The sequence below is a fragment of the Bos javanicus genome, chromosome 28, assembly GCF_032452875.1.
Source record: "Bos javanicus breed banteng chromosome 28, ARS-OSU_banteng_1.0, whole genome shotgun sequence".
Lineage (NCBI taxonomy): Eukaryota > Metazoa > Chordata > Mammalia > Artiodactyla > Bovidae > Bos > Bos javanicus.
Genome location: NC_083895.1, coordinates 5064248 through 5089787, shown reverse-complemented (window position 1 = coordinate 5089787; position 25540 = coordinate 5064248). Strand labels below are relative to the sequence as shown.

Sequence of the window (25540 nt, the reverse complement as noted above, 5' to 3'; positions counted from 1 at the left end):
TGTACAAGATTTAGATTACTTTTCAATGCATATATATGTGCTAGTCATGTCCAACTCTTGTGACCCCATGAGCTGTAGCCCACTGGGCTTCTCTGTCCATGGAATTTTACAGACAAGAATACTGGAGTGGATTGCCGTTTCCTCCTCCAGGGGATCTTTCCAGCCCTGGGATCGAACCTATGTCTCTTTATGTCTCCTGCATTGGCAGGCAGATTCTTTATCACTGGGCTACCTGAGGGTTTTCTCAAAAAAAAAAAAAAATCTACTTTTAGATGGAAAGATTTGAGAACTGCATTTGATTTTATTTGAAAGGAGTTCAACACCTTGGCCATGAATAGCAATTTAAGCAAGTTCCTAAATGTAATATTTATCTGCTAAAGCTGTATTTGTTTTTATGGGTCACATTCATTTGTTCATTCAATAGATACTCACTGATTATGAGAAGGTAGAGAGGAAATTCTGAAATTTTTAGATCTGAAAGAATGTAAGAAAATTTTCCACAGGCTTGTTAAGCAAGACCCAGAGAGAACAATTTCCCCGTGGTAACACAGCCGGTGAGTCGCAGGGTGAGAGTCTGAGCCCAAATCTTGGCTTTCTAAAGTATCTTCCTGCACTCAAAAAAAAAAAGTTTTATGTTTTAGTCCCTGTTCATCCAGTCATCAAGGGATTCACACCATCTTTCAGTCCAGCCCAGTGTGCAGTAGTTTCCATGCAGCCTTGATTTTTCTCGGCGTAGCATGTTGGTTAGGATGGTGGGTCCTAGAGCCAGGCAGCCTGCTTCCTGGTCTCACTGCGTGTTGTCTTTCAGCAGTTTAAATGCTTCACTTCCTTGTCTGCCCATGAGGATGACAGTTGTACCTAGCTCACTGCAATTAAACAGTAATTGAGTTCCAATACGTGTAAATGGTTAGGATTGTGCCTGGCACCTAGTAAGAATATAGTGCATGTTACTATTATTGTTATTGTTATTTTTACTACTAATGCTCCTGATTCCCACCAAAGAGGTCTCTGGCTAGCTCATTATCTGCTACAACTATCTGAATAGTATCCACTCCTGTTATTCTGAATATGAGTTTGACTTTAATTATCTTTTCAAAGAAATTAGGATGAAAACAGACCTCTTTTCATGTTGAAGAATGCATCCCAGAGCTCTTGTATTATTATGATGCTCAGTGTTTTGAACTTTACTTTTCTGAGGTTAGTTATAAAATCTCTTTCTGCATTTAATGTATTTACTACTTTTTACTGTCAGGGAATTTAAACTGAATGACATTAAAAGTTTCAGTTGCCCATCTTCTTGAACACTTGTCCTTAAACTAGAGGGTCACAACAAAGCTTTTTTTTTTTTTTTTTGCAAAGAAATAGATCAAATAAGATCAAATATTGAATTAAGAATATAATTTTTCAGAAATATTTGGAGCTTTAGGGAATTAGGGCAAATATTGCAGGTGGAAATATATTCTAGAATATTACAATTTATTGGGTTTTTTTTTTTGGACAAGTGAAGTTTAGTCAAAATACTGCCATGTTTTAACAGGTTGTCCTGACTCTAACTTCAAAATACCACTGACATAAGCAGTTTGATTAAAAACTGTTATGATCTTCAGAGTATATTTTGAGTAATGTTTTGACTGTGTTTTGAATAGAAGAGCTAGGGAAAAGACTGCAACTGCATACTGCAGTGGTGTGAATTATACCTACAGTTAAGCATTATGTTAATGCTTATATAATACTATGGTAATTGGAACCTCTCTTTTTGTTCTTAGTAGGTAATTGGCAGTAAATTGAGCACCTGCAGATATTGAGATATGTGATGCTCTTTGTTTATTTCTTCTAATGTTCATAGTAAAGTCACATTGCCATGTTATATGGATATTATGCAGGCTTATTACTAGCTCTTCTGAAATATAGATAGGAAATACCATAAAGATTATTTGGTATTTGAAACCCAGTGATGGGCTTAGACAAAGATAATTGCTTTTTGCAGGCAGATGTTTTATAGATGGCTTTAATAATTTAAACCTAGATAGAACTAGACTGACTAGCAAATACCAAATGGCAGGAGAATTCAATTACATCTCATTAACTCTAAGTTTCCTTTAACTGCTTCTAGTCCTTGGAGCTGCCTTTTAAGATCTGGTAGAGAATTTAGTTGCCTATTTCGGTCTGAAATCCTTTATTCATTCCTTTAATGTTTCTGTCTTCTTTATCCCAGCTATTGCGTATGTGCTGATTGGCAGTGGTCTCTATGATGAAGCAATAAGACATTTTTCAACAATGCTTCAGGTAATTTTTCTTCTTAATCATATAATTGCAAGTTTATAGTAATGACAAAAATATGGACTTATGTGTAACTAAAGTGCTGCAATAAATCATAGATTTTAAGATTTTACAAGAAAGTAAAGGAAATCAGCCCTGACTGAGCCCTTTCTTGGTGGTGCAGGCCTCATAACATGCTCTCATTGAATCTTTGCAGCGTTACTTCATTTTAAAGGAGATCAAGCAATTTGCTTATAGTCTCCCCACCATCAACAGGCAGAGATGAGATTCAAATGCAAGTTTCAGAAAGATAAACATTAGCTTCAGTTCATTTTACTGTCTACCTTGATATCTCTCATGAGATGCAGACACTGGAAATTCTTGGAATTATGGATGTTTACTCTCTGTGCAGGTGCTGATCTGCATGGTTAAGTCCACTCATGGATTTGTTTCTCACCGTAAAGTATAAGACCCTTCAGTAGGAGCATTGGACCTCTGCTTACTGATGGCTGTGTTAAAGTCTGGTTCAGACCAAGTGCTTAAATACCTCAGTATAAGAGCTGCATAGGAGACCTGTAAAATGCAGCCTGACATTATTGTCCATATATCTTGGGTCATTATTTAACTGTATTCTGGTAGATGCTTGGCCATTATCCATTATCTGTTCAGGACGGTCAAGTAAGATTAGAAATACCTGAGTTCTAATCTATCTCTGCTGCTCACTAGAAAGTTATTTAACCTCCTGGATTATGGGCACAATAATAACTGCCTCCAAAAACATTCTAGTTCAGTTTAAATGAAGTATCTTTAAAAAGTACTTTACTAGATGCCTGGCACATATAGTAAGTGCTCAGTTAATTTCAGCCACTCAAAGTACCATTCTGGCTTATTCGTCTGTGCTAATACAATAAGAGCCAGTAGACAGTTTAAAATTCAGCAGGCTGATTACATTTTAAAATTTCAGTTTTGAAAATTTTGCTCTTCTTTTCTCTTTTCAAACATAGAATTAATTATGTTGATAACTTAGTCTTCACTCTCAAATAATCAATAAGATGTTTTTATAGTTATTACTTTAAACTCCTTGCATCTAACCGGCTGTGTGTTTGAGTGGTCATATGGGATAATATTCTTCAGTGGAGTTTAAAGTACAATGGGTAGATTATAAAGTTTTAAAAATCATCCTTTTGTTTAGCATTGCAATATTTAAAAAGGTAAGAAAGCACTGGTTTGAAAGGGGAGCTTTGATACATTTATAAGAGCACATACCAGTTAATTTATGATAGCAACCAGGAGATAGCAGTTTGAGCTTGCAGATGTCTTACCAGTTCATTCAGCTTTTTGAAAAATATTATCTGTCTAGTTGAAGGTGACACAACAATGTTAAATAAAATAAGTAATAAAAAATTTCTTAATTCTGCCACTCTAACATTATTTAAGTTTTTTGTTTGACCTTTTCAAAGTATGTGTTTGTTTTTTTATAGACTGAATATATATATATTATTTTGTATTACTTTTCACTTAATTTTATAAAGTTTTTCAGTGTTTCTCTACAGTTATTATTTTAATGACTCTATAGTATCTCTGGTGTCCATTTATTATTGTAAAACTTCTCTTGCAGTTGTGTTCAGAAAGTAGATCAGAATTTTTCTGTTTGTGCTAAGAAAAGATATTAATATACTGAAGTTTGATATAGTATTTTCATCAGTCTACATTGGGTTGCTTTCAGCTGATAGAGTTTTCTTTGAGAATGTGTGGAGTATAAATTAGACTGCAGCTTCTGGTGATCCAGACTACTGATGGGGCAGGAGTGGCAGTCAGGGGAGCAGTAGGAAGTTCAGATGCTCCAGGCCCACGGAAGACAGGCCTGTGTCCTCATTCATAGCACGTCTTCACATGAAACTCAGTGCCTTGGCTTTCCTGCTGGTGCTCTTCCTGGTGATGTCTCTCTTCCCTTTTGTTTTGGTTCTTCCCAGCCTTTTCTGCATCATAAGACATGTGGAAAATTGTATTTTCACGACACACTGGAATAATAAGCAGGAGCAAGTTTAGAGGCATCCGTATAGAGCTTGGTGAAAATCTGTCACGTTTTCTTTATGTTATATGACTGCAATAAATATATAATACAAAGATTTGATACTAAATGATAAAATTCTTTTTTAAATTTTAATAAGACTTGATCCTGCTTTTCTGGATGTAGTTTTTCTATATTAGGCTTTATGAAATTGGTGCACATAATTCCTACGAAAGAGGAATTTGATTTCTTCAAATTCTTGATAGCCAATCTCATCAAGGAACTCTACAACCAGGTGGGAGTGAATGTCCAAAGAACAGTTATTGCTACTTCTCTAACTCTTCTAACCAAAACTCTTTTTCTTATCGTGAATCAGAATTTACATGTCAGTCTCTTTAATTGTATTTTCACAGTATGACCATTCTTTAAGTGCTCTTCCTTTTCTCTCTTTGGCAAAGGTAGCAATGCTTTGTCTTGCAGTAATGAAATTGGTTTTTAGCCCAGAAATACTTTTTATTTTTATTGTCCAGTATTCAGAAGAGTGATAAAGTATTTCTCCAAGCATGGAGAGTTGCCTCATTAGGACTCAGCCCAGGATCACTGGAGGATCATTTCTGTCAGTGCATTGTGTCAACTGTTAGACACCCATCTGCTCCTTGCAGGGCCTCCTACATGTGCAAAAACCCCGTGTTTTTTTTTGGCTGTGCCATGTTTTAGTTGCAGCATGTGGGATCTAGTTCCCTGACCAGGGACTGAACCCAGGTCCCCAGTGTTGGGAGCATTATCCCAGTAATCATACCTTAGCAAATCTTCAGTGATAACTGTTCACAGACAAACTTTTCCAGTTTTTTTAGTTTGTTGTTGTTGTTGTTTCGTAGCGAAGTCTGGTCTGACTCTTTGCAAAACCATGGACTGTAGCTGGCCCAGCTCCTCTGTCTATGGGATTTCCCAGGCAAGAATACTGGAGTCGGTTGCCATTTCCTTTTTAGCTCGTTAACTCTTGACAAAATGTTTCTCTTGGACAGACTGCAAGCTCCAGCATGAAGCAACAACGCATGGAATCAGATTCCATTCATAGAAAGCTGAAGACAAATGGCGCCATGGGTGCTGGGATTTTATTATATTTACTGTATATATAAGATCATGTAATGTGAAATTTGGATCTATGCATGAGGACACTTATATTCCAGAATGACCTTTTGATGTTAAGCTTTTATACCTTCTCATTGGCTTAGTTGCAGGATCAGAGAACAAACTTATGGGATATTTCTATAATCTTTGTTGTTTCAATGTGTTCATTTTAATATTTATCCAAATATGGGTTGTTTGGCACATCTTTAAAGGAAGACAGTATTCCCTGAGCATCACAGTTTCCAACTGAACACAATTGCGAGATTTATTAGCTCTGTCCATCTTGGTTGGAAACTCCTGATTTTAAAAGCTTGTCAGTCGGTGTTGTCTCCATATCCATGTCTTTGTGTCCTTTCCGCACGTGTTGGTGCCTCCATCGTAGTGTTCTGGAAAGCAGGAACCTCTCCTGATTTCTGTGCTGCTTCGATGCTCATGCAGGGCTGGGTGACCCGAGTACTGTGATGATGTTCAATGAGGCAGTTGACCTTTGCTATTAGTTGTGTGACTTTGAACTCATCTGATTCTGATCTGATTGTAATGGAACTGAATTCATGAGAGAACTTTGGGTTTTTTTAACATTAGCAGAGAAAATGTAAAACATTCCTCTGCTCGTGATCTTGTAGTCTTGCTTATGTACATACGTATGTGCACCTGCCACTCACACAGAACTCAGTCCTCCGTACATTGCTGTGCAGTGTCATTTTTTACTTCCTTGTCTTTGATCCAGTGACTTGCAGGTTTAAACAAAAAGCCAACCTTGTGGTGGAAAAATGAATATTTGTAAATTTTAAAATCACTATGTAAATAATATAATCAGTATGGTAAATTAGACATTTATGGGTTTAAAAAAATTTTTTTTTTTTTGATTTGAGACATCTAAGTGGACCTGACTCCAGTAAGCTATCTTATTATATCATGATTTTGTATTTGCATAAGGTGAATAATATTGGACAATTGAAATATTAGTTTAATTCATTTAAAATTCTGAAAATGTTATAAAGTGTAAATATTATTAAACTCATGTATTTAAAAATACTTCAAAATGATATTCTGAGCTCAATTTGTTTTTAGAAATAAACATTTTTTATTTGAAAAAATAGTTCATTGTAACATTTCATAAAGAAAGAATTGTATCTTATTGTTAACATCCAAAGCCCGTGATAAAATAATAAAGTTGTATCAATCAAAAAAAGTAATGAAACCTACCAATTAAATTTAGGAACCTGTTATACTAGACTGTATTGTGGTATGATAGCAACCGCAATAATTATATGAGGCTTCCCAGGTGGCGCTAGTGATAAAGAACCCGCCTGCCATGCAGGAGACATAAGAGATGTGGGTTAGATCCTTGGGTTGGGAAGATCCTCTGGAGGAGGGCATGCAACCCACTCCAGTATTCTTGCCTTATCCCATGGACAGAGGAGCCTGGAGGGCTCGAGTCCATCGGGTCGCAAAGATTCAGACACGACTGAAGCAACTTAGCACACATACACAATAATTGTATATTCTTTTATGTTGTTGGAAAAGAATTCTAAAAAAAAAAAATAAGTTGAATAATAGAGGAAACCTGAGTAACATGCATCTGTAAAGTATTTAGGTTTTGTCCATTCAATTTACAACAACGTTCTTGCCTTGAGAATCCCAGGGACGGGGGAGCCTGGTGGGCTGCCGTCTATGGGGTCGCACAGAGTCGGACACGACTGAAGCGACTTAGCAGCAGCAGCAGCAAAGGATGTTTAGTTATTGTGATTGTTATCACGGTCATAGTCTAGTATTACGGGTTCCAGCTCAACGGCATACTCTCCCCTGAACCTGCCACATTCCCCCACCCACAACTGAAAAAGACTCTCTAGTCATACCTTCGTGTCACCAAGCTCAATGAGTGGCCCCCCTCCATAGGGTTACAACATGTTTCACACATATGTGTGTCTCTTACTTCATCACAGCTCTGTCTGTATATCTCCTAAGTATCTCCTTCATCCATCTGCTGCTCCCAGCTCTGTTCAAACCATGGCCAGCCACTTTGATCTGCCAGATGACAGATGGGGCCAACATTTCCTGGCTTCTCTTCTCACGCCCTCCACACACATGCACATGTGCACACCATCCAAACATGTACTTTAAACACTCATATACTTTGCTGTTGGTTTTAGGTTAAAGATAAAAATCTTTAATATGGTTCCTACCTGCTTCTCCAACCTCAGCTTGGAGATGCCGTATTCCTTGCTTCCCTCAGAGTCTATGCACCATCTGGTCCAGTCATTCTGGGATTCCCCCACCCCCTAAGATCTCAGTCCAGGTATTTAAGTCTTTATACATCTTATAAAGCACCATTGATCTCTCTCACACTTACTGAGGGTGTAACATTTATATTTTTGGTTCTTTGGCTGTGCTCCAAGAAAGCAAGAATCTTTTGCCATCTGTGTTGGTTTTTCTTCCTGTGGTATTTGTAGCACATGGGATGGGGCATGCTCATAGCTGGCCCTGAGTAAATATTTATTGAAAGAATGACTAACATCCATATGACATATAGTGAAACAGAGGAGAGGAGCATACCTATTTTCCAGGGGCATCTGTAAGGAGTTAGAAAAGAGGGGGTGTTTAAGCTGAGACTTGGAGGATGGAAAGATTTTCCTGGGCATAGAGACAATGGGTGAGTGTTTCAGGCAGATGAGAGCATTTGCAAATGCACCCAACTTGGGAGCCCATGTTGCATCTAGGGAACTACTGCTGCTGCTAAGTCACTTCAGTTGTGTCCGACTCTGTGTGACCCCATAGATGGCAGCCCACCAGGCTCCCCCATCCCTGGGATTCTCCAGGCAAGAACACTGGAGTGGGTTGCCATTTCCTTCTCCAATGCATGAAAGTGAAAAGTGAAAGTGAAGTTGCTCAGTCATGTCCCACCCTCAGCGACCCCATGGACTGCGGAGCCTTCCAGGCTCCCCCATCCCTGGGATTTTCCAGGCAAGAGTACTGGAGTGGGTTGCCGTTGCCTTCTCCAGGGAACTACTAAGTAATGCCAATTTTTAGATATTAATTGGGAGTAGGGGAGTGAAAGGAGGTGAATGGTGATGTAGAAAAGTGATCAGTGATTTTTGCAAAGGCATTTAGATGTCACCTCACTGTTTTTCAAATTCTGAGGACCCTTTAGTAGGTGCTGAAATTAATTGATGAGTCAAGACTAACACTTTTTAAATGAAATATAGCTGATAAGGAAATACCAGATAACATTGTGTACAGCAAGGCTTGATGAGACTTAGTGAAATTTTTGTTTCTGATGTGTTTGTGTGTATATTTATGTATATATGTATGAATGTTCTGCGTTACAGTGTAAAATGTATTTCTTAAAGTGAAAAATGTTTGAATTTTGCTGTTGTAGGTGTTGGGAAGCCAATGAATAGTTTCAGCCAGGGAAGTGTCATGATCAGACTTAGTGTTAGTTAACTCTTAATATGGGCCTGGAGACTGGATGGGAAGAAACAGGAAGTGGTTGAGGCCATTGCAGTAGCCACATGAGAGGAAGTGGCTGCTGGATCAGGAGATGAAACTGCCAGGATTTCTTGAGAAGGTGTGTTGGCTGAGGAGATGAGGGTGACTTCCAGAGTGGCTGGTGTGGCCACAGGGTATATGAAAATGTCAGTCAAACAAGAATAACTATTTATTTTTAATTTTTTTCTATTGGAGGGTAATTGCTTCACGATGTTGTATTGGTTTCTGCTGTACAATATGAATCAGCCATGTGTGCTGTGCTGTGCTTGGTCACTAAGTCATGTCTGACTCTTTGTGACCCCATGGACTGCAGCCCACCAGGCTCCTCTGTCCATGGGGATTCTCCAGGCAGGAATACTGGAGTGGGTTGCCATGCCCTCCTCCAGAAGATCTTCCCAACCCAGGCATCGAACCCACGGTTCCCACATTGCAGGTGGGGAAGTCCAGGAATACTGGAGTGGGTAGCCTATCCCTTCCCTAGCAGATATTCCTGACCCAGGAATCAAACTGGGGCCTCCTGCATTGCAGGCGGATTCTTTACCAGCTGAGCTACCAGGGAAGCCCAAATCAGTCATAAATATACATATATCCCCTCCCTCTTGAGCCTCCCTCCCACTCCCCATCCCACCTGTAGGTCATCACAGGGCACCAAGCTGAGCTCCCTGTGCTATACGGCAGCTGCCTGCTAGCTGCCTGTTTACACATGGTAGTATAGATACGTCCGGAGAAGGCAATGGCCACCCACTCCAGTACTCTTGCCTGGAAAATCCCATGGGCGGAGGAGCCTGGTGGGCTGCTGTCTGTGGGGTCGCACAGAGTCGAACATGACTGAAGCGACTTAGCAGCAGCAGCAGTGTAGATACGTCAGTGCTACTCTCTCGATTCATCCCACCCGCTCCATCCCCTCCTGCGTCCACACGTGCATCCTCTATGTCTGCATCTCTATTCCTGCCCCACAGAAGGTTCATCAGTACCATAACTCTTTATTAAATATACTTTTTTTCTAATTTACCTCTTGTCATTTGTTATAAAAATTTTCTCAGTTGAGGAGAAAAGCTTCTTGGATAGTGTGTTTGGAGACACATCTGAAAGTGGGGTTTGCTTTCACCGGAGCCCGTCCTCAGCAGGCATGAGCAGCATGGGATCTCCAGCCGCCCCGCTCTGCCCAGCCTGGACGAGGTGCTGCTGTCACTGTGCTGTCTTCTGGCAGGTGCCCGTCCTAGGGAAACACGTGAAGACTGTCTTAGTTTGATTCCTCAATGGGGAGCTCTCTTTCCTGCTTTTCCTTACCCTCTGGCCCTGGATCCCACTCCCAGACTACTTGCTCTGCCTTTCTTTCAGCCAGGAAGAATATTTAAATGTTGAAGTTTTATCTCCAGGTGATAGAATTATAGGGTGCCCTTTACCTTCTTTTTTTTTTTTTTTGCTTTTCTTCATTTTCTAAATCTTCTATAATTTATAATAAGTTTTGTATTTAATTTATTTAAATACAATATTTTCAATTGATAGTAAAGTTTTCTATTACTTTCTGTAATATGTTTTACTTAACATTTTTTTTTCCTGATTATAAATGTATGTGTGTGTTAAACAATTAAAAGGAATGCATCAGTGTATTAAGCAGAATAGGAAGATATCTAGTAATCCCACTTTCCAGAGAAGATTACCGTTAGTGTTTTGGGGAGCATTTTTCTGTGCACATATTGACCCACATAATCATACACAAGCCTTATTTATAGGAGGTGACTGCCATTCTTCTGTCATTCTCCAGTTAGCAAATAGCGTGGGCAGCCTTTCATGTCAGATACACACATGTTGTAAATCAGAGATCCAAGACTATATGGGAGCCAGAGAAGCAAATTAAATGAGCAAAGTGAATTGATGTACTGTAGAGGCTCATGGTGAGCTGGTGAATGCATATCCTTCTAAATAGGCATCCAGTACTTCGCTGTAGTTGGGTTTTGTTGTTGTCGTCATGTTCTCACATTCTCATGCCCAAATGTGAGTCTGTCATTGTTGGATTTTTTATTTTCCAAGAGAAGCTAGAAATCTGTAATTGTTTACTTATTTCAACTTTCAATATACCATGAGGCCCGTCTGCTGGCTGGGTTGTAACCACTGATGCCTTGTTGTGTGTTAGTCACTCAGTGGTGTCTGACTCTTTGCGGCCCCATGGGGTGTAGCCCACCAGGCTCTTCCATCCATGGGATGTCCCAGGCAAGAATCCTGGAGTGGGTTGCCGTTTCCTTCTCCAGGGATCTTCCTCACCCAGGGATTGAACCTGAGTCCCGTGCATTGCAGGCAAACTCTTTACTGTCTGATCTACCAGGGAAGCCCCAACCAGTGATGTACCAACTTACTACTTGATGTGGTGTACCTGATTCTGTTTATGGTAGCCTTTTTTTGGGGGGCGTTGTTTTTTAGTGAATAGCATCTTATCCTTTGTTTTTTCCCATTTACTTATCATTTAAGTTGATATGTCTTTTTCTACAATACTGGCAGACAGTCACAGATTTGAAACTGATTATAGATTGGTCTGCAAGATACATCATCTGATGTAGTCCTGTTAAATTCTTCACTCAGGACCTGATAGCCAGAGGCTATGTACTCTTCTTTCTCCAATGTATAGATAGGGAAGGGTTCAAAGAAGAGGGTAAGAGTTGCACAGGTTACCTGCTGACAAGTGGTGTTTCACTCTGCAAGTGAGGCAGTTCATACCGCTGGCCGGTGTATGGGACTTGATGGAGGGGCAGCAGACTCTGTCCTTGTCGAGAGGCGTTTTATCCAGGGCACATGGGAGCAGGTTGCAAGAAAGGTTTGGTTCTTATTCTGACCTATTAAAGGATTGTATTATATTAATACCTGTTAGATTGTGGAGCCGACTCACCTCTTGTTCCTCACTGAGCTGGCTGTGATGGGTTCTTCCCTTCTCAGATTAGTTCATGACTGTCTGAAAACAGATGAACCAGGAAGAGGCATCACCCAGTCCACTACTCCTGTCTCTGCTTCTCTGAGCACCCGTTTTCTCTCTGTGCTGTGACTGCTGGTGCTGCCAATATAGAGTTGTTGAGAGGATTACAATTTAAATAAGATGACTGTGTGAAAGAAGTTAGCACAAAGCGCAGTAATGTTGGTTTTATTTTTTTAGTGTTTTAAAATGTAAATCTCTTATTCGTGTCTCATTCAAATGAGTTTAAAAATGTAGACTCTTTTGGTCGGGGACTGTGTATTGATTGACAGGAGTGATGGCAGCATAACATAGAGCTGTCATTTGCAGCATTAACGTGCTTTAAGCAGAAACTGATTCGTTTTGTTTTGTTTATAGTTTTTGACGTGTTTCTGTTTTGGTCTGACTAGGAGGAGCCTGATCTGGTTAGTGCAATTTATGGCCGAGGGATAGCCTATGGAAAGAAGGGACTACATGTGAGTATGGAATAGTCACGCTTACCATAGTGTCTACATGGCTGGACTCAGACCAGGGTTTCCATGGAGCCCCTCCCTGCTCTCTGAGCTCTGATCGGACAGCGGTGGTAGTGTCCCAGTTCACAGATGAGACAGTGGCCACAGGGGACTTCCTCAAGGTCAAGTGGCTGGAAAGTAGAGGGCTGGCAATTTCTGCCCAGGTCTTCTGAGGTCAGTTTCACCTCACTTTCTATTCTAAAAGGACAGCCTTTGCCAGCCTAAACTTTAGTTCATGATGAACTGAACATAAGCCAAGAAAAGCACGAGACCTTGACAGAATCCCTGAGAAACACTCATCGGTGTAAGAGAGAGACTGGGTATCAACAGTTTACAGTACTTAGAACCCTTCAATTTTTAAAGGTTGAATAGAAGAACAGAAGTTTTTTTGTAAAATATTATGAAAAATAAATTATTTTAAATTTGTTATATGTTATTCTTAGATAGATATATCTTTGGAGCCTTATTTCACTTATTTCTCTGAGGAGTGTGGGAAGAAGGTTATAATAAGTATATTTTTTGGTCAAACAAAGGCACTTTGGTGTAAAAATGAAGACCTTCCTGAGATTATATAGTAAATAATGCAGTGGTCTAGGTCAGATGTCCAAATTTTCAGTCTTGAACATTATACATGAGCTTTTTTCTTTTATATTAAAAATATTCAAATGAAATTATGCCTTGAGGGAGAAATGTCACTTTGTATTTTTGTGAATTATAAAGCAATTGTCCTAATTGCCTGCTGGCATATTGCAGAAATCTTGTATAATATTGTATGCTTCTGGGACATGAGAAAGCAGACTGCACAGGAACTCAGGTTTGGAAATGATGAAGATGTTTAGGAAGGGAGCATCAGTAAGTAGCCCTACTTAGTTTCAGGGCATCAGTAAATGATCAGAGTTGCCCTAGTAAAGGTCAGAGATAAGCTGCTTCTTCCTTATTCTCATCTCTCTTCATTTTATATCTTGATGTGAAATTTGCTTATATCTTTAATGTACTTTTAATGTAAAAGTAACATCCTTATGTATTTTTGATATGAAAGTAATGTGTAAATTTTAAAGAGAACAGGCTTACCTAGGCTCCTCTAGGAGTAGGTGTATAGGCCCAGAGGGGTTTTGACTGACACTAACTTGGCTCCTCTGTTCCCACATTGCCACTGGTCAGCATCATTTTGCACACTGGTGTCCACATGCTCATCCCTTGAAATCGGCTGATGTACTGTTTAAATAGGTTAAATTGAGAAAACATCTTGCCACCTGTGCTAGACGTAGCCAAGAATCTGTGCTAGGTAGCCAAGTCCAACCTGGGTAGGTAGACTTGAGCAAGTTAAACAATTACAGCTTATTTAACTTGGCAGATCTCTTACACAGAAGCTAAGTTCCTGTTTATTTCTAAATAAATAGTTATGTCATTACTAAATTATTAGTTTTTTCAGAAGTCTGTTCAAGCTGGCTTTGCGTAACAGTGCATCTCACACTGAGCTAATGCCTTTTCAAGGACATTAAGAACGCTGAGCTTGCTCTGTTCGAACTGAGCCGAGTAATTACCTTGGAACCAGATCGTCCAGAGGTATTTGAGCAGCGAGCAGAAGTGAGTGTGGTTTTCTTTTTCCCTCTGTTGTTATTGGGTTTAAAAAATTTTCAGATTTTTTTTTCCTTTTATTTTATTGCTGATAAATTTTAAGCCTCCTGTATACCTATTGTGTTTTCCTCCATAGGTACATAATGCATTTAAACAGTTGAAATTACTAGAAAACTATGGGCTGAGTGATACTCTTTCCTGATTTACCATGTTAAATCTTTGCTGATTTAACATGTATTAGTAACATTTAGTATTAAAATACAGTTATGATGTGAACCACTACTGTCCATGTTCACTGAAAAATATGACATATGTGTTTACTGTGTATATGACATACTTTATTTGGCAAAACAGTATGGCAGTGTGATCAAATGAGGTCTATTGCCTTTCGAAGTGCGCGCGCGTGTGTGTGTGTGTGCGCGCTCACTTGTATCTAATTCTTAGGAGATACACCATCTACATGGAGATGTAGACTAGGTAAGGGTGACCATAACCGGAACTTAGGACTCAAGGTGGAGACAGTTCCAGGTAATACGTGTGACAGCGGACACCACGGAGTGGGCGCTTGTTCAGGGGCACAAAAACATGGTCTGCTGGATCCCTGGGACAGACTGGCAAGGGGACAGGCATTGGCAGTATCTGCAGAGGTCTCGCTGAGGAGGTGATGCTGGAGCTGGGTAGGAACCATGTCCTGGGGAACAAGGTGGAGAAGGGTGTTCAGGCCAGAGAAAGGACTTTGCAAGGCACCCCTTTTAATGTTTTTAAATGAAACATGTCCATTTTACCATTTTCATTAAACAATAGTAAACTATCCAAGTTTCCTATTGTATTTATTTTATTGCACATTTAACCATATTAAGAGCTGTAGAATTTATGTTAATATTTTCAATCTGACTAGAACTTAACTTTTAATTATCTGTTCTGGTGGGATTTCGTAGCTGGACTAAAGGGACAAATGACTTTTCCTCCCTCTTTTGAGGGCGAAAGCTTAACAAGCAAGGGAAGGGGAAATGTTTTAGTATTTTTAAAACTGCATTTGTGATGTTTTTGTTCTCAAAATTATAGTGTGTTAAATTACAGTTCAGTTTCTTAAAATGAGTTTTTTTGCTTTATTGGGGATTTGGCTTTCTGAAAGAAATTCTTTCTCAAATAATGAAAGAATTCATTACCTCTCGTCTGTTTTGGATTGCTACCCTAAGGGTTGAATGACTGTAATCTGTTCGCTGCTGCATGAGAGGCCTGTTGGTTTTTAGGGTGAGCACTGGGCAGCTCACTTGGTGACGCTCTGCTCCAGGGAGTGGGTGCTGGGTTCTTCCCTGCCATCACACTGATGCTCTGCTAAAATGTTACGGTAAAGCATGAATTTAATTAAGTGCACTTAGAAGACTGATTTGGCAGCTTTGAAAAATTTGTATAACTAATAAAAAGCTAATTGTATACCCAGAATGATATTGGTAATCAGAAAAGTGATTTCCAATGATCTTAAAAATAAATAGTAATATCCCCCTTTTCTGGCATTGTCAGGCAATAATATCATGATATAGTGAATTTTCCAGCTAAATTACAATATACTATTTGTTTATGTCAGAAATTGTTTTATGAGAAACTTTTCACTTTTATACTTTCTGAAATTGTCTATATTTAGTGAATGTAATTTAACCTTTTTTAGTTACTCTGGTCATTATTATGCATATTGATTTTTGTGCTAGGGTGCAATCATTCAGTTATGTTAATACTAATATACTAGGTTGGGATATTTTTCCTTCCAAAATATAACCCTAGACCACTATGTTTCTTGAATTCTAAGGGCACATATTCCATTTCTTTCCTCTCTCTGAGCTGTCTCTCTTGCTACTGGTGGTGTGCCTGCCTCAATCTTCTCTCTTGCTGGTTTTTAAGTTCCTGCAGAGGAGGAAACCAGTTAGTAAAACTTGATGGAAATGACCTGTGATAAGAACAGATTTAACCCTAATTTAAGAACATTTGTTCCAGATGAATTGCTTGAGCTTGACTGCATGAATACTGGTACCCATCTTGGATTATCTTACGTCTTTGGGTGGACTTGTGCATTCTGAGCTGTCTTCTGTGTTGCCATTGTTGCCTGAACACAGCTGACTGCTGGATCAAAAGAGCGTTCAGAACAGGCCTGCAGATGTTTTTTCATTACCTTGCAGATCATAACTGATGAGTTGAGAGTTGTTCACATCAGAGGGCTTCCACAACACCTGGAATCCCAGAAATTGCCATTTAGCACTTAATACCACAGATGGCGTAGCTAGATACCATGGGGACTCCAATCTGTGTTTATCAGTTCCTCTGTTTTAATGGTTTAGAGTTAAATTTCAGATTAATTTGACATGCCAAATTTTGTTCTGAAAGGTAAATGAGAGGTTGGGGAAAAATGGTTGCACTTCAAGAAAAGCAACATCCGTTATGAGACAGAACATGAAACAGGGACAGGGCAGTTGCCATGATCGTAGTTCTTCAGCATCGCCTTGACTGGATAAGGTCGGCAGCCCCTCAGCTGTTGACTTTGAATCTCACTGCACAGTACGTGGAGTCAAGGGTTCTAGGCTGCTGAGACAGTTGCATTGTAAGTGTGGGGTGGTAAAGCAGACTTGAAAAGTCAAAAGCGTTGGCAGTTGTAGGGGCAGTCACTGGGACTTTTCTCCCCTAATTACATTTTTGGGTTTATAGATTCTGTCCCCGCTGGGACGAATTAATGAAGCAGTGAATGATCTCACTAAAGCTATTCAACTTCAGCCCTCAGCACGGCTGTACAGACATCGCGGGACCCTGTACTTCATATCAGAGGTGAATTATTTTTGCCTTGAGATGTGTCCTTTCATGGTGGTAAAAATTTCAGCTCTCCTTCTACTTCAGAAAGTTACTATTTGGTAGATTTGGGTTTGGGGCTGTAGATTAATAGTTTGCGATATAAGACAATTATGAAAGCATTTTCTGTAGCTGAAATTGAACTCAGTGGAGAAATATTAAGTACCAGAAACACATTTTCTTGCTTGAATTGTCAGCAGTAACTAATTCTGGGCTAGGGGAAAAAAGAAAGAGTGGGAAACAGAAAAAGAGAAATTTGGTTTACAGATTATACCTTAACTTTTCTTGGAAATGTCAGCATAGAGAAGCAGGTGTGCATGTTATCATGTGATCATTAAACTTAAGGGTTTGAATTTCTTTGGGTATCACAGCCCGAGAATCATCACCTGAACTAATGTGGCTTCCTAGACTGTAGCTTCTCAACCTAGCAAGATTACCTTTTATCATGAGTGGTATTTATAATTGCCATAGCTATTTTTGTTGGTTTACAGTCATTTCTTTTTTTTTTTTTTTTTTTTTATTCTTCCAATTTTATTTTATTTTTAAACTTTACATAATTGTATTAGTTTTGCCAAATATCAAAATGAATCCGCCACAGGTATACATGTGTTCCCCATCCCGAACCCTCCTCCCTCCTCCCTCCCCATACCATCCCTCTGGGTCGTCCCAGTGCACCAGCCCCAAGCATCCAGCATCATGCATCGAAACTGGACTGGCAACTCGTTTCCTACATGATATTTTACATGTTTCATTGCCATTCTCCCACATCTTCCCACCCTCTCCCTATTGCAAAAGGAAATAGATTTAAAAAAACCTCAGTATAACACATTTTAAGGTTGATCTATATCATAATTATTTTAGACATCAAAATAATGGAATTATTTTGTAATAATACTAATTTGTAAAGTATCTATAGCAGATTATGACTTTAATAGTATTTAAAATAATATTCTTTTGTGGTTGAGACCGTATGCTTAAATTAGACCTTTGTGAGTTTCTCTCATCAATTAAAATCAGCTCTTTCAACAGTGTAAGCATGCTTCTAATATTTGTAGTCATGAAATGTTTCCTTTAAAGCCAGAAAGGGCACAGAATAAATTGGGAATTTTTTTTTTCCTCTATCAATCAAAAGTAGGACATGTCCAATATCTAACGAATACTACTTTATTTTTTTTTCGTTCTCCTTTTTGTAGGACTATGCAACAGCCCATGAAGACTTTCAGCAGTCCTTAGAACTGAACAAAAACCAGCCCATAGCTATGCTATACAAAGGTTTAACTTTCTTTCACAGAGGACTTCTGAAGGTGAAAGTGCTGTGCGATGCGTGTACCTGCAGGGATGTTAGATCTCCCCCGTGGAGGGAGGGACTGAACCGGGCTTTAGTCTGGCAGGTTTTGAAATGACATCTCACATGTCCAGTTGGTTTATTTTAGAAAGTAGTTTGAATCAACAAATTCATTGAGCTCCTACTGTCTGATACGTACTTGGAGGAAGGTGCGAAAGGGAGAGGATGAAAGGTTATAAGGGAGGAATAATGCTTTACGCTTAGGACAGACGCAGTTTACAAAGCCTTTCTCCACATATGATTTATCACGTGGTGAATAAACCAAAGAAAGTAATATCAGCAGCGTGCTTTGGAAGCCATGGTGAGAAGCTCTCATTTGAACTCAGGAGTTAGGAAGGTCCAGAGAATAAGTGGACATCATCTTGACTCGGAAAGCAGAGCATGGTTGGGAAAGACTCTGAGGCTGAGAGGGAGGTGTGAGTAATGACCTGGGAGACACACCCACGCTTGGGAAGGGAGTCCTGGAAGGTCAAGAGCACTCTGCTGAGCATTTTGACTTTAGCTGGTAGGCCCGGAGGAGCTCTAAAGTCTAGATTTAGGGGAAATAGAGAGTTGAGATTCAATCTGTACTAAGGAAATGGTTGCTGATGTGGCGGTGGCTGAAGAGGGTAAGGATAGGGGCTGACCAGGAGATGCTGCCTCATTCAGGTCAGGAGTGGTCAGATGGCCTGGGGGGGCTCTGGGGGCTGCAGGAGGGGTCCCCGCACTGTTGCTTGAAGACTCTGTCAGGAGGAGGGGTCGAGGGACAAAGGAGATGCTCTGTCTCAGCTGAGTGGGGCTGAAAGTCACCACCAGCTGCCCACCCCTCCTCTGCTGGGACTCTGCCTTCTCCAAGCCTGTTCCAGGAGCCTCTCCTGCAGTAGCTTCACTCTTGCCAGGGTGAGGGGCAGAAACACAGCTGAGGGTGGAGCTCTGGCTCTCACCCCAGGCCTGGCACGTTCAAACTGCCTGACTGAAGACAGGCTGGCCTGAGAGCCACAGACAGTCCACCCGGCTAGGTGAAGACACTCATTCTGACCAGGAGGCGGAGAATTCAGAGTAGGTTGCACTTAACCTGAACTTTGGAAGGTGGGAAGAGCTTCAGTAGCACGTAGCAGAGAAGAATACATGGATGTTATCATTGAAAATAACTCTGAGGATCTGATACACACATAAACACACTCACTTGGAGGATGGGGAGAAGGTTTACCTTTTAAAAGGCCACGAGTTATAAATCCTCCATGTTACAGATGGTGCCTGTCACATAGTAGGTGCTCAATAAGTATCAGTGGGGTAAATTTCAAGGGCAGAGCGTTGAATTGGAAGGTTGTGCTCTGAGCTCTTGCTCTGAATCTTATTATCTGCACTGCTGGACATGCTGCTTCAATTCTTTCAGCCTTTCCTTCCACATTTATCGGGTAGAGATGGTGCTACCCTGTGTCTCTCGAAGTGGGAGTGAGAATTACATGAAATAAAATGTGTGAAAGTCCTTTATAAACTGTAAACATAAATCTGGTATTATAGATTATTTTCCATGTGAGAATTTAATCTTAAGTCTTATAGACTCTAAAAAAAAATTAACTCCCATCCATTAAAAATCAAACTAGAAGGAATTAATTTTGCAAATCTTATTTCATATACTTCATCTCCATTTTTGCAAGTGTGCAGAGGTGGTCCTAATAAGGACCCTTTCTGTCCCCCTCAGGATTCAGACAGGCAGTAAGCTTTGAGTTATTTAAAATGTGCTTTGAGCAGCTTCCAGATGATTTCTTCCAGTTTATTTTGTCTCTGCCCTCTATTCCTCTCATATTCTCTTTACCTTCAAGTCACCTTCAATTAAAAAATTCAGAATTACAATACTGTGTTCAGAATCTATCCCTTGAGTATCACATGAAGGAGAGAGAATTTTGAAATAGAAAAAAATGCCAATTATTAGTACCGAGAGGGTAAAAATATTTTTTTAAAGTAAACAAATGTAAACAGTTGATTTCACTTTTAAGCCACATTGAGGAATGTAGGCAAGAAGGGCCCTTTGTGTTATTTCAAAAAGAATTTTGTCAGAAAAGAGTGGTAATAGAGACACTGAATAGAAACCGAACATGGACTAAAATTCAGTTTGGTTTCTTTCACATCTACCTGATGAAAACCTAGAAACAATGCTTTCATCCTCTGAGTGTTAGAAGCCCCTCAATGAACCAGTCTCACCAAGCGATTTGGGCTTTCTTCCTTTTCACCACGCTCACCAACACGGCAGTGATGTGTGTAATAGACGGGAACTTTCTTTTTGCATTTTGTAGATCTGCTGTCCAAGGAAGTCAGAGTGTTTACGTATTGTCTCATTCATCCCAGCGGCATCACCATGATGTATAGAAGGAGCAGAGGGTGTCCCCGTTACAGAGATTGGAAAACTGAGTGGTGAAATGCCTTAATTAAATTAATGAACCTAGTTTAGATATCTGTCTTTTTCTTGTTAAATGTAGAGACAAAGTATTAAATGGACCAACGAGTCTGAGCTATCTTTGTATCCTAAGGGTGGTCTCTCCAGGTCAATAGTCCTGAAATTAAGTGGATGGTTGCTTATTTAATTTATGATATAATACATTAGAAATATATTAGGGTATATTACATGACAAATTTCACAGTTGTCCAATTCAGTAGATACATCAGACATTTTGGATATTCCTAGGTAATAAAAACAGCAGGAACTTTTCTGTTGAATTCTACTCATTTTGTAAGGATGTTTCAAAAATGGTATATTCTGAACACTCATTTTTATAAGCCTTTACTTTGAGGGTTACCTGTTATGGTTCTGTTCACTTATGCTGAACAGTCCCAGGGTGATGGCCGCCTCCCAGCTAGTAAGGAAGATGGCGACTTAAATGGTGATGATTGCATTTGCTATGCAGACGACTTCAGAGCCAGTTCATGTGCTTAGAGATAGGTTCAACAAACGTAGTTTCTTTGTTCCCAATGGCTTAAAATCTTGATTCTGCTATGTCCCCTCTTTGGCAGAATGAGGTAGAGAGCTGTGCAGTGATTAGACAGGAACCCCGAAACCAAAGACTCTTAAAAGCTGAAGAGAAATCAGACTTTGAAGAACTGTGGCGTCCAAGCATGCTGTAAGTGCAGTGGGCAGCAGATGTCCCCTGGGCATCTCCAGCAGACGTCCACAAATACTCCAGATTTCACACGTCCCGGTGGACTCACACCCTCCCCCGCCCCACGGCTGTCCGTCTTCCTATACTTCTTCACGATGGTTAAGCCCTGCCTTCCACCCAGGCTCCCAGCCTCAGCTCTTCCTGCCCACTCCTCTCCCTCATCCCGATAGCCACCACATTCTGTCTTAGTGTGCCTTTTAAAAATCTCTCCTGAATTCGACCCTTCTTTTCTCTCCTCAGAGACACTGTCTCAGTCTGAGCTTTGATTATCTCTTGCCTGGACCACTGCAGCCACCTCTCACCTGGGTTCCATCCTTCCCCCTCTCCAGTGTGTCTTTTCTGTTTTTGCCAGCAGTTATCATCTCTCTGAAGAGTAAACTTTGTGAGGTGTCCCCCTCCTCACAGCCCTCAGTCCTTGTTGCTTCAGGGCAGCACCCAGACTGTGGAGCACAGAGAGGCCCTCGCTTCTGGCCTCCGCTCTCCCTTTCCCCCGCTCTTACCTGTGCACCCTGCACCCCTGCCCCTCTGACTTTCCCTGCGTCAGCGAGCGCTCTGTGCCCCTGTGTGGTACCACCTCTCCTGTCCACGATGCCGTCTTTCTTTACCAGACTCCTTGTGCTTTAAGACCCAGCTCGGTTGTCACCTCCTCCCTGTAGCCTCTTCTGCTCTCCCAGCTCAGTCAGTCGTTTCTTTCTCTTTTTTTCCCAGAGACTTTTACTCATATCTCTGTTGTAGCTCTTAGTTTGTATTCTAGTAACCTGGTTACGTAATTGGCTTTCTAATGATACTGCGAGTGCTTAGAGGACAGAGATGATGACCTGCCCCTCTTCATGTCCCCTTACCTCCTGCTGTCCCTGGCACATAGTGGGCACTCAATACATGTTTGTTGAATTAAAAATGCAGTTGTAAAAATCCTGAAAGATCAAGACTGTGTTGCAGCAGGTAGTCTAATTAAGAGTGGTCTTTAACATTTCTTCAGTGTTAAAAAGTTATCCATTTTCATCTGTCTCCCAAACAGTAGCTATTCAGTGAGATTCCTTAATGAGGAGGTTTTGTCCCCAGTATTGCCTTTGAAGAGTTTCAAAGCCAGCCTCTCTTGGCCTGCTGGCCTCCCCTGAGAAAATCAAGAAGCAGGGGATGAATGACTTTCTGAAAAGACTCAATATTGTTAACTTTTGCAAAACTATTTTGTGTGTCTACCAGGGCATTAAATATTTATTGAGTGCCTACCATGTGCAAGGCATTTGATATCTCTAATGATTTTCTCCTATGAACTATCTAATCAAGTTGAAATGATCTATGCCAGAGTTTAAGTTTTTTCTCAATTAAAGCTCTTAGAAGTTGTGATATTTTACAGCCATTAAGTAAGATATGTCTTTTCCTCAGGAAATGTGTGAAATATCTGTGTTATTTTTTATTACAATAAATAACATCATAATGAAAAGAACATTGAATACCCAGTGTAAGCCTGGGATGTTTACTCTGAAACAGTGGCATGTTTTATCACCGGTTTCCACAGAGAGTCCCTTTGCAGCCAGGGCTCCCCTCAAGAGCGTAGATTGTGCAGTTCTGGAACCTTAGTGCCTCCTGGAGCTGTGCTGGCAGGAGCCATGCACCACCCCCCACCCCCTCAACTTGAAGGTTTCTCTTCTATTTTTATGCTTTCTTTTCCCTTGTAGATCATGGGAATCCTTTAGTGGCTATCCTAGGAGCCTTTTTTCTTGTCTTACCAGTAATTTCATGTTGGGCTTGCTTTTTTGTCTCTCCTGTTGGTTTAATTTCAAATGCTGCCAGTTGTGATCATTTTAGATTATTTCATGCAGCTGTTAGGCTTACTTTTGTTCCATAGAGTTTTCATTAAGTAAATGATATTAAAATGAAGTTGTTATTGGTAGTCAAAGTCCTAGTGAAAAACAGAAGCTGTTTTCCCACTTTGAAAGGAGAAACTTAAGGCTCTGTTGTTGTTCATAGTAATGTATTTGTTTACTATTGAAATTAAATCCCCATAGTTTATTGTAGTTTCTACCTCCCTTTAAGTCCTCCTATTTTGAAAAAATCACTCAGAGACCATGTATTTTATGTATACTGTTTTAGTCCTTTAGTAATTTGAGAGAAACTCAATTTTAACAGTTAAGCAAATGAAATAATTTTCTGTGTTCTTTTTATAGGAAGCTATTGAATCCTTCAAAGAAGCTCTGAAGCAGAAAGTTGATTTTATTGATGCATATAAAAGCCTGGGACAGGCCTACAGGTGAGTAAAGCACCAATACTCGGGGTAGGAGGGAGGGTGTGTAGTGGCATAGCCTCTCGTAATAGGGATCTGGTTTTTAAAAATGCGTTTCTTAGCCTGAAGAGATGGTCATTCTAAATCACATAGGTGTTCACATACTTGTTGAGATCTTCTCTGGGCATAGAGAAAACCATGGGTAAGAGGTAGATACCATAATGCATGTTGCTGCTGCTGCTGTGCCCTAAAGTAACCTTAGTCTGTATATACTGGCCGAGAAAACAGTAGTCCTTCAAACGTACGTGCTTTGAATAGTGGCATTCTAAGGTGTTGAGTTATGGATGATATTGCCCTTTTTAGGCAGTAGCTAAGGTTAATACCCACATCACAAGGCTCTGTTTAAAGATCCTAGAATTGCGAGATGGAAATGTTACAAGTGTGTTGCATCTCTATCAGGAACAAGCAGCAATGCTTGGCTTCCTTATTACATGCATTACTCTGACCATCAAAGCTATTCTGACTTCCGATTCAAAAACATTTTTTAGCACTCTGACCTGTATGCTGCTGCTACTAAGTCACTTCAGTCGTGTCCGACTCTGTGTGACCCCATAGACCGCAGCCTACCAGGCTCTGCTGTCCCTGGGATTCTCCAGGCAAGAACACTGGAGTGGGTTGCCATTTCCTTCTCCAGTGCATGATAGTGAAAAAGTGAAAGTGAAGTCGCTCAGTTGTGACCGACTTTTAGCGACTCCATGGACTACAGCCTACCAGGCTCCTCCGTCCATGAGATTTTCCAGGCAAGAGTACTGGAGTGGGGTGCCATTGCCTTCTCCGTCTGACCTGTATAAAGGTACTATAAATGTTAGGAAAGAGAAAGATAGTGACAGAAATCTCCTGTGAAACTGTTAGGTGCCTTACTCAAAAAGGATCTAATTCAAGAGCTTATTTATCTGACTCCATAGTTAGAAACCCACTCCAGTGTTCTTGCCTGGAGAATCCCAGGGATGGGGGAGCCTGGTGGGCTGCCATCTATGGGGTCGCACAGAGTCGGACACGACTGAAGCGACTTAGCAGCAGCAGCAGCAGCATAGTTAGAAAAAGTCTTTTATACTGACTTGGAGAAAGTGTGTTTGGATTCATTCTAGGTTTAAGGGATGGTATTTATCTGTCCTGTCCCATGGAATTGTGGGAAAACAGATCTGGAAACACCTATTAAATAGTAAAGTGCTGTATAAATGTAAGTGGGTGTTATATATATATATATATATATATTATGTATTTATTGTTTATATAAAATTGACATGAGATATTTTAAAGTTTCTATTATTTATAAAATTTTTAATATACAAAATAAGGCAAGGCTGGTCATTAATAACCATTTTCACTCTGAAATGACCACAAATCTAAAATACACTTCTTATTTCAAAATTTAAATTAGATAATGATTTATTAGATTTTAATTGAAGTAACTTAAACAACAGAAAAAATAAATTTTAAACCTATGAATTTGGTAAAATAAAGCAAACACCCACATTAAAGTATCTTACTTATAGATTGGATCATAATTTTGAGGGTAACTTAATTCTGTATGTTGACTAAAACGCCTGTATTATGTTCATCACTGTTGTTAAATACCTAGGGAACTGGGCAATTTTGAAGCAGCCACCGAGAGCTTTCAGAAGGCTCTGTTGCTCAACCAAAATCACGTGCAGACCCTCCAGCTCCGTGGAATGATGCTTTATCACCATGGCAGCTTACATGAAGCCCTTAAGAACTTCAAGGTGAGCATCCGTAAGAGAGAAGCACTGGAACTGCAATTTTATATTATTATTCTACGAAGTTTCGTGAAATGAATGGAGTCATTGGGGGTGGGCAAGAATAGTGCTTCAGTTCAGTTCAGTCGCTCAGTAGTGTCCGACCCTTTGTGACCCCATGAATCGCAGCACGCCAGGCTTCCAGTCGCTCAGTCGTATCCAACTCTTTGGGACCCCATGAATCGCAGCACACCAGGCTTCCCTGTCCATCACCATCTCCCGGAGTTCACTCAGACTCATGTCCATCAAGTCAGTGAT

The 25540-nt window shown here is 40.2% G+C and overlaps 1 protein-coding gene across 9 annotated transcripts in view; it reads left to right on the top strand.

Moving 5' to 3' along the window:
- TTC13 (tetratricopeptide repeat domain 13) overlaps positions 1–25540 on the top strand; it is a 102864-nt gene that overhangs the window by 22739 nt on the left and 54585 nt on the right. For 4 of the 9 annotated variants that reach the window (XM_061404802.1, XM_061404799.1, XM_061404804.1 and 1 more), the window contains exons 4-10: positions 2216–2286; positions 12245–12310; positions 13841–13933; positions 16622–16738; positions 17953–18063; positions 23410–23492; positions 25108–25249. In XM_061404802.1, coding sequence (XP_061260786.1) covers positions 2216–2286; positions 12245–12310; positions 13841–13933; positions 16622–16738; positions 17953–18063; positions 23410–23492; positions 25108–25249 — 683 coding nt within the window. Of the gene's footprint in view, positions 1–1098; positions 1198–2215; positions 2287–12244; positions 12311–13840; positions 13934–16621; positions 16739–17952; positions 18064–23409; positions 23493–25107; positions 25250–25540 lie in introns of all 9 variants that reach the window. The other 5 variants (XM_061404803.1, XM_061404805.1, XM_061404807.1 and 2 more) reach the window with 3 other exon arrangements.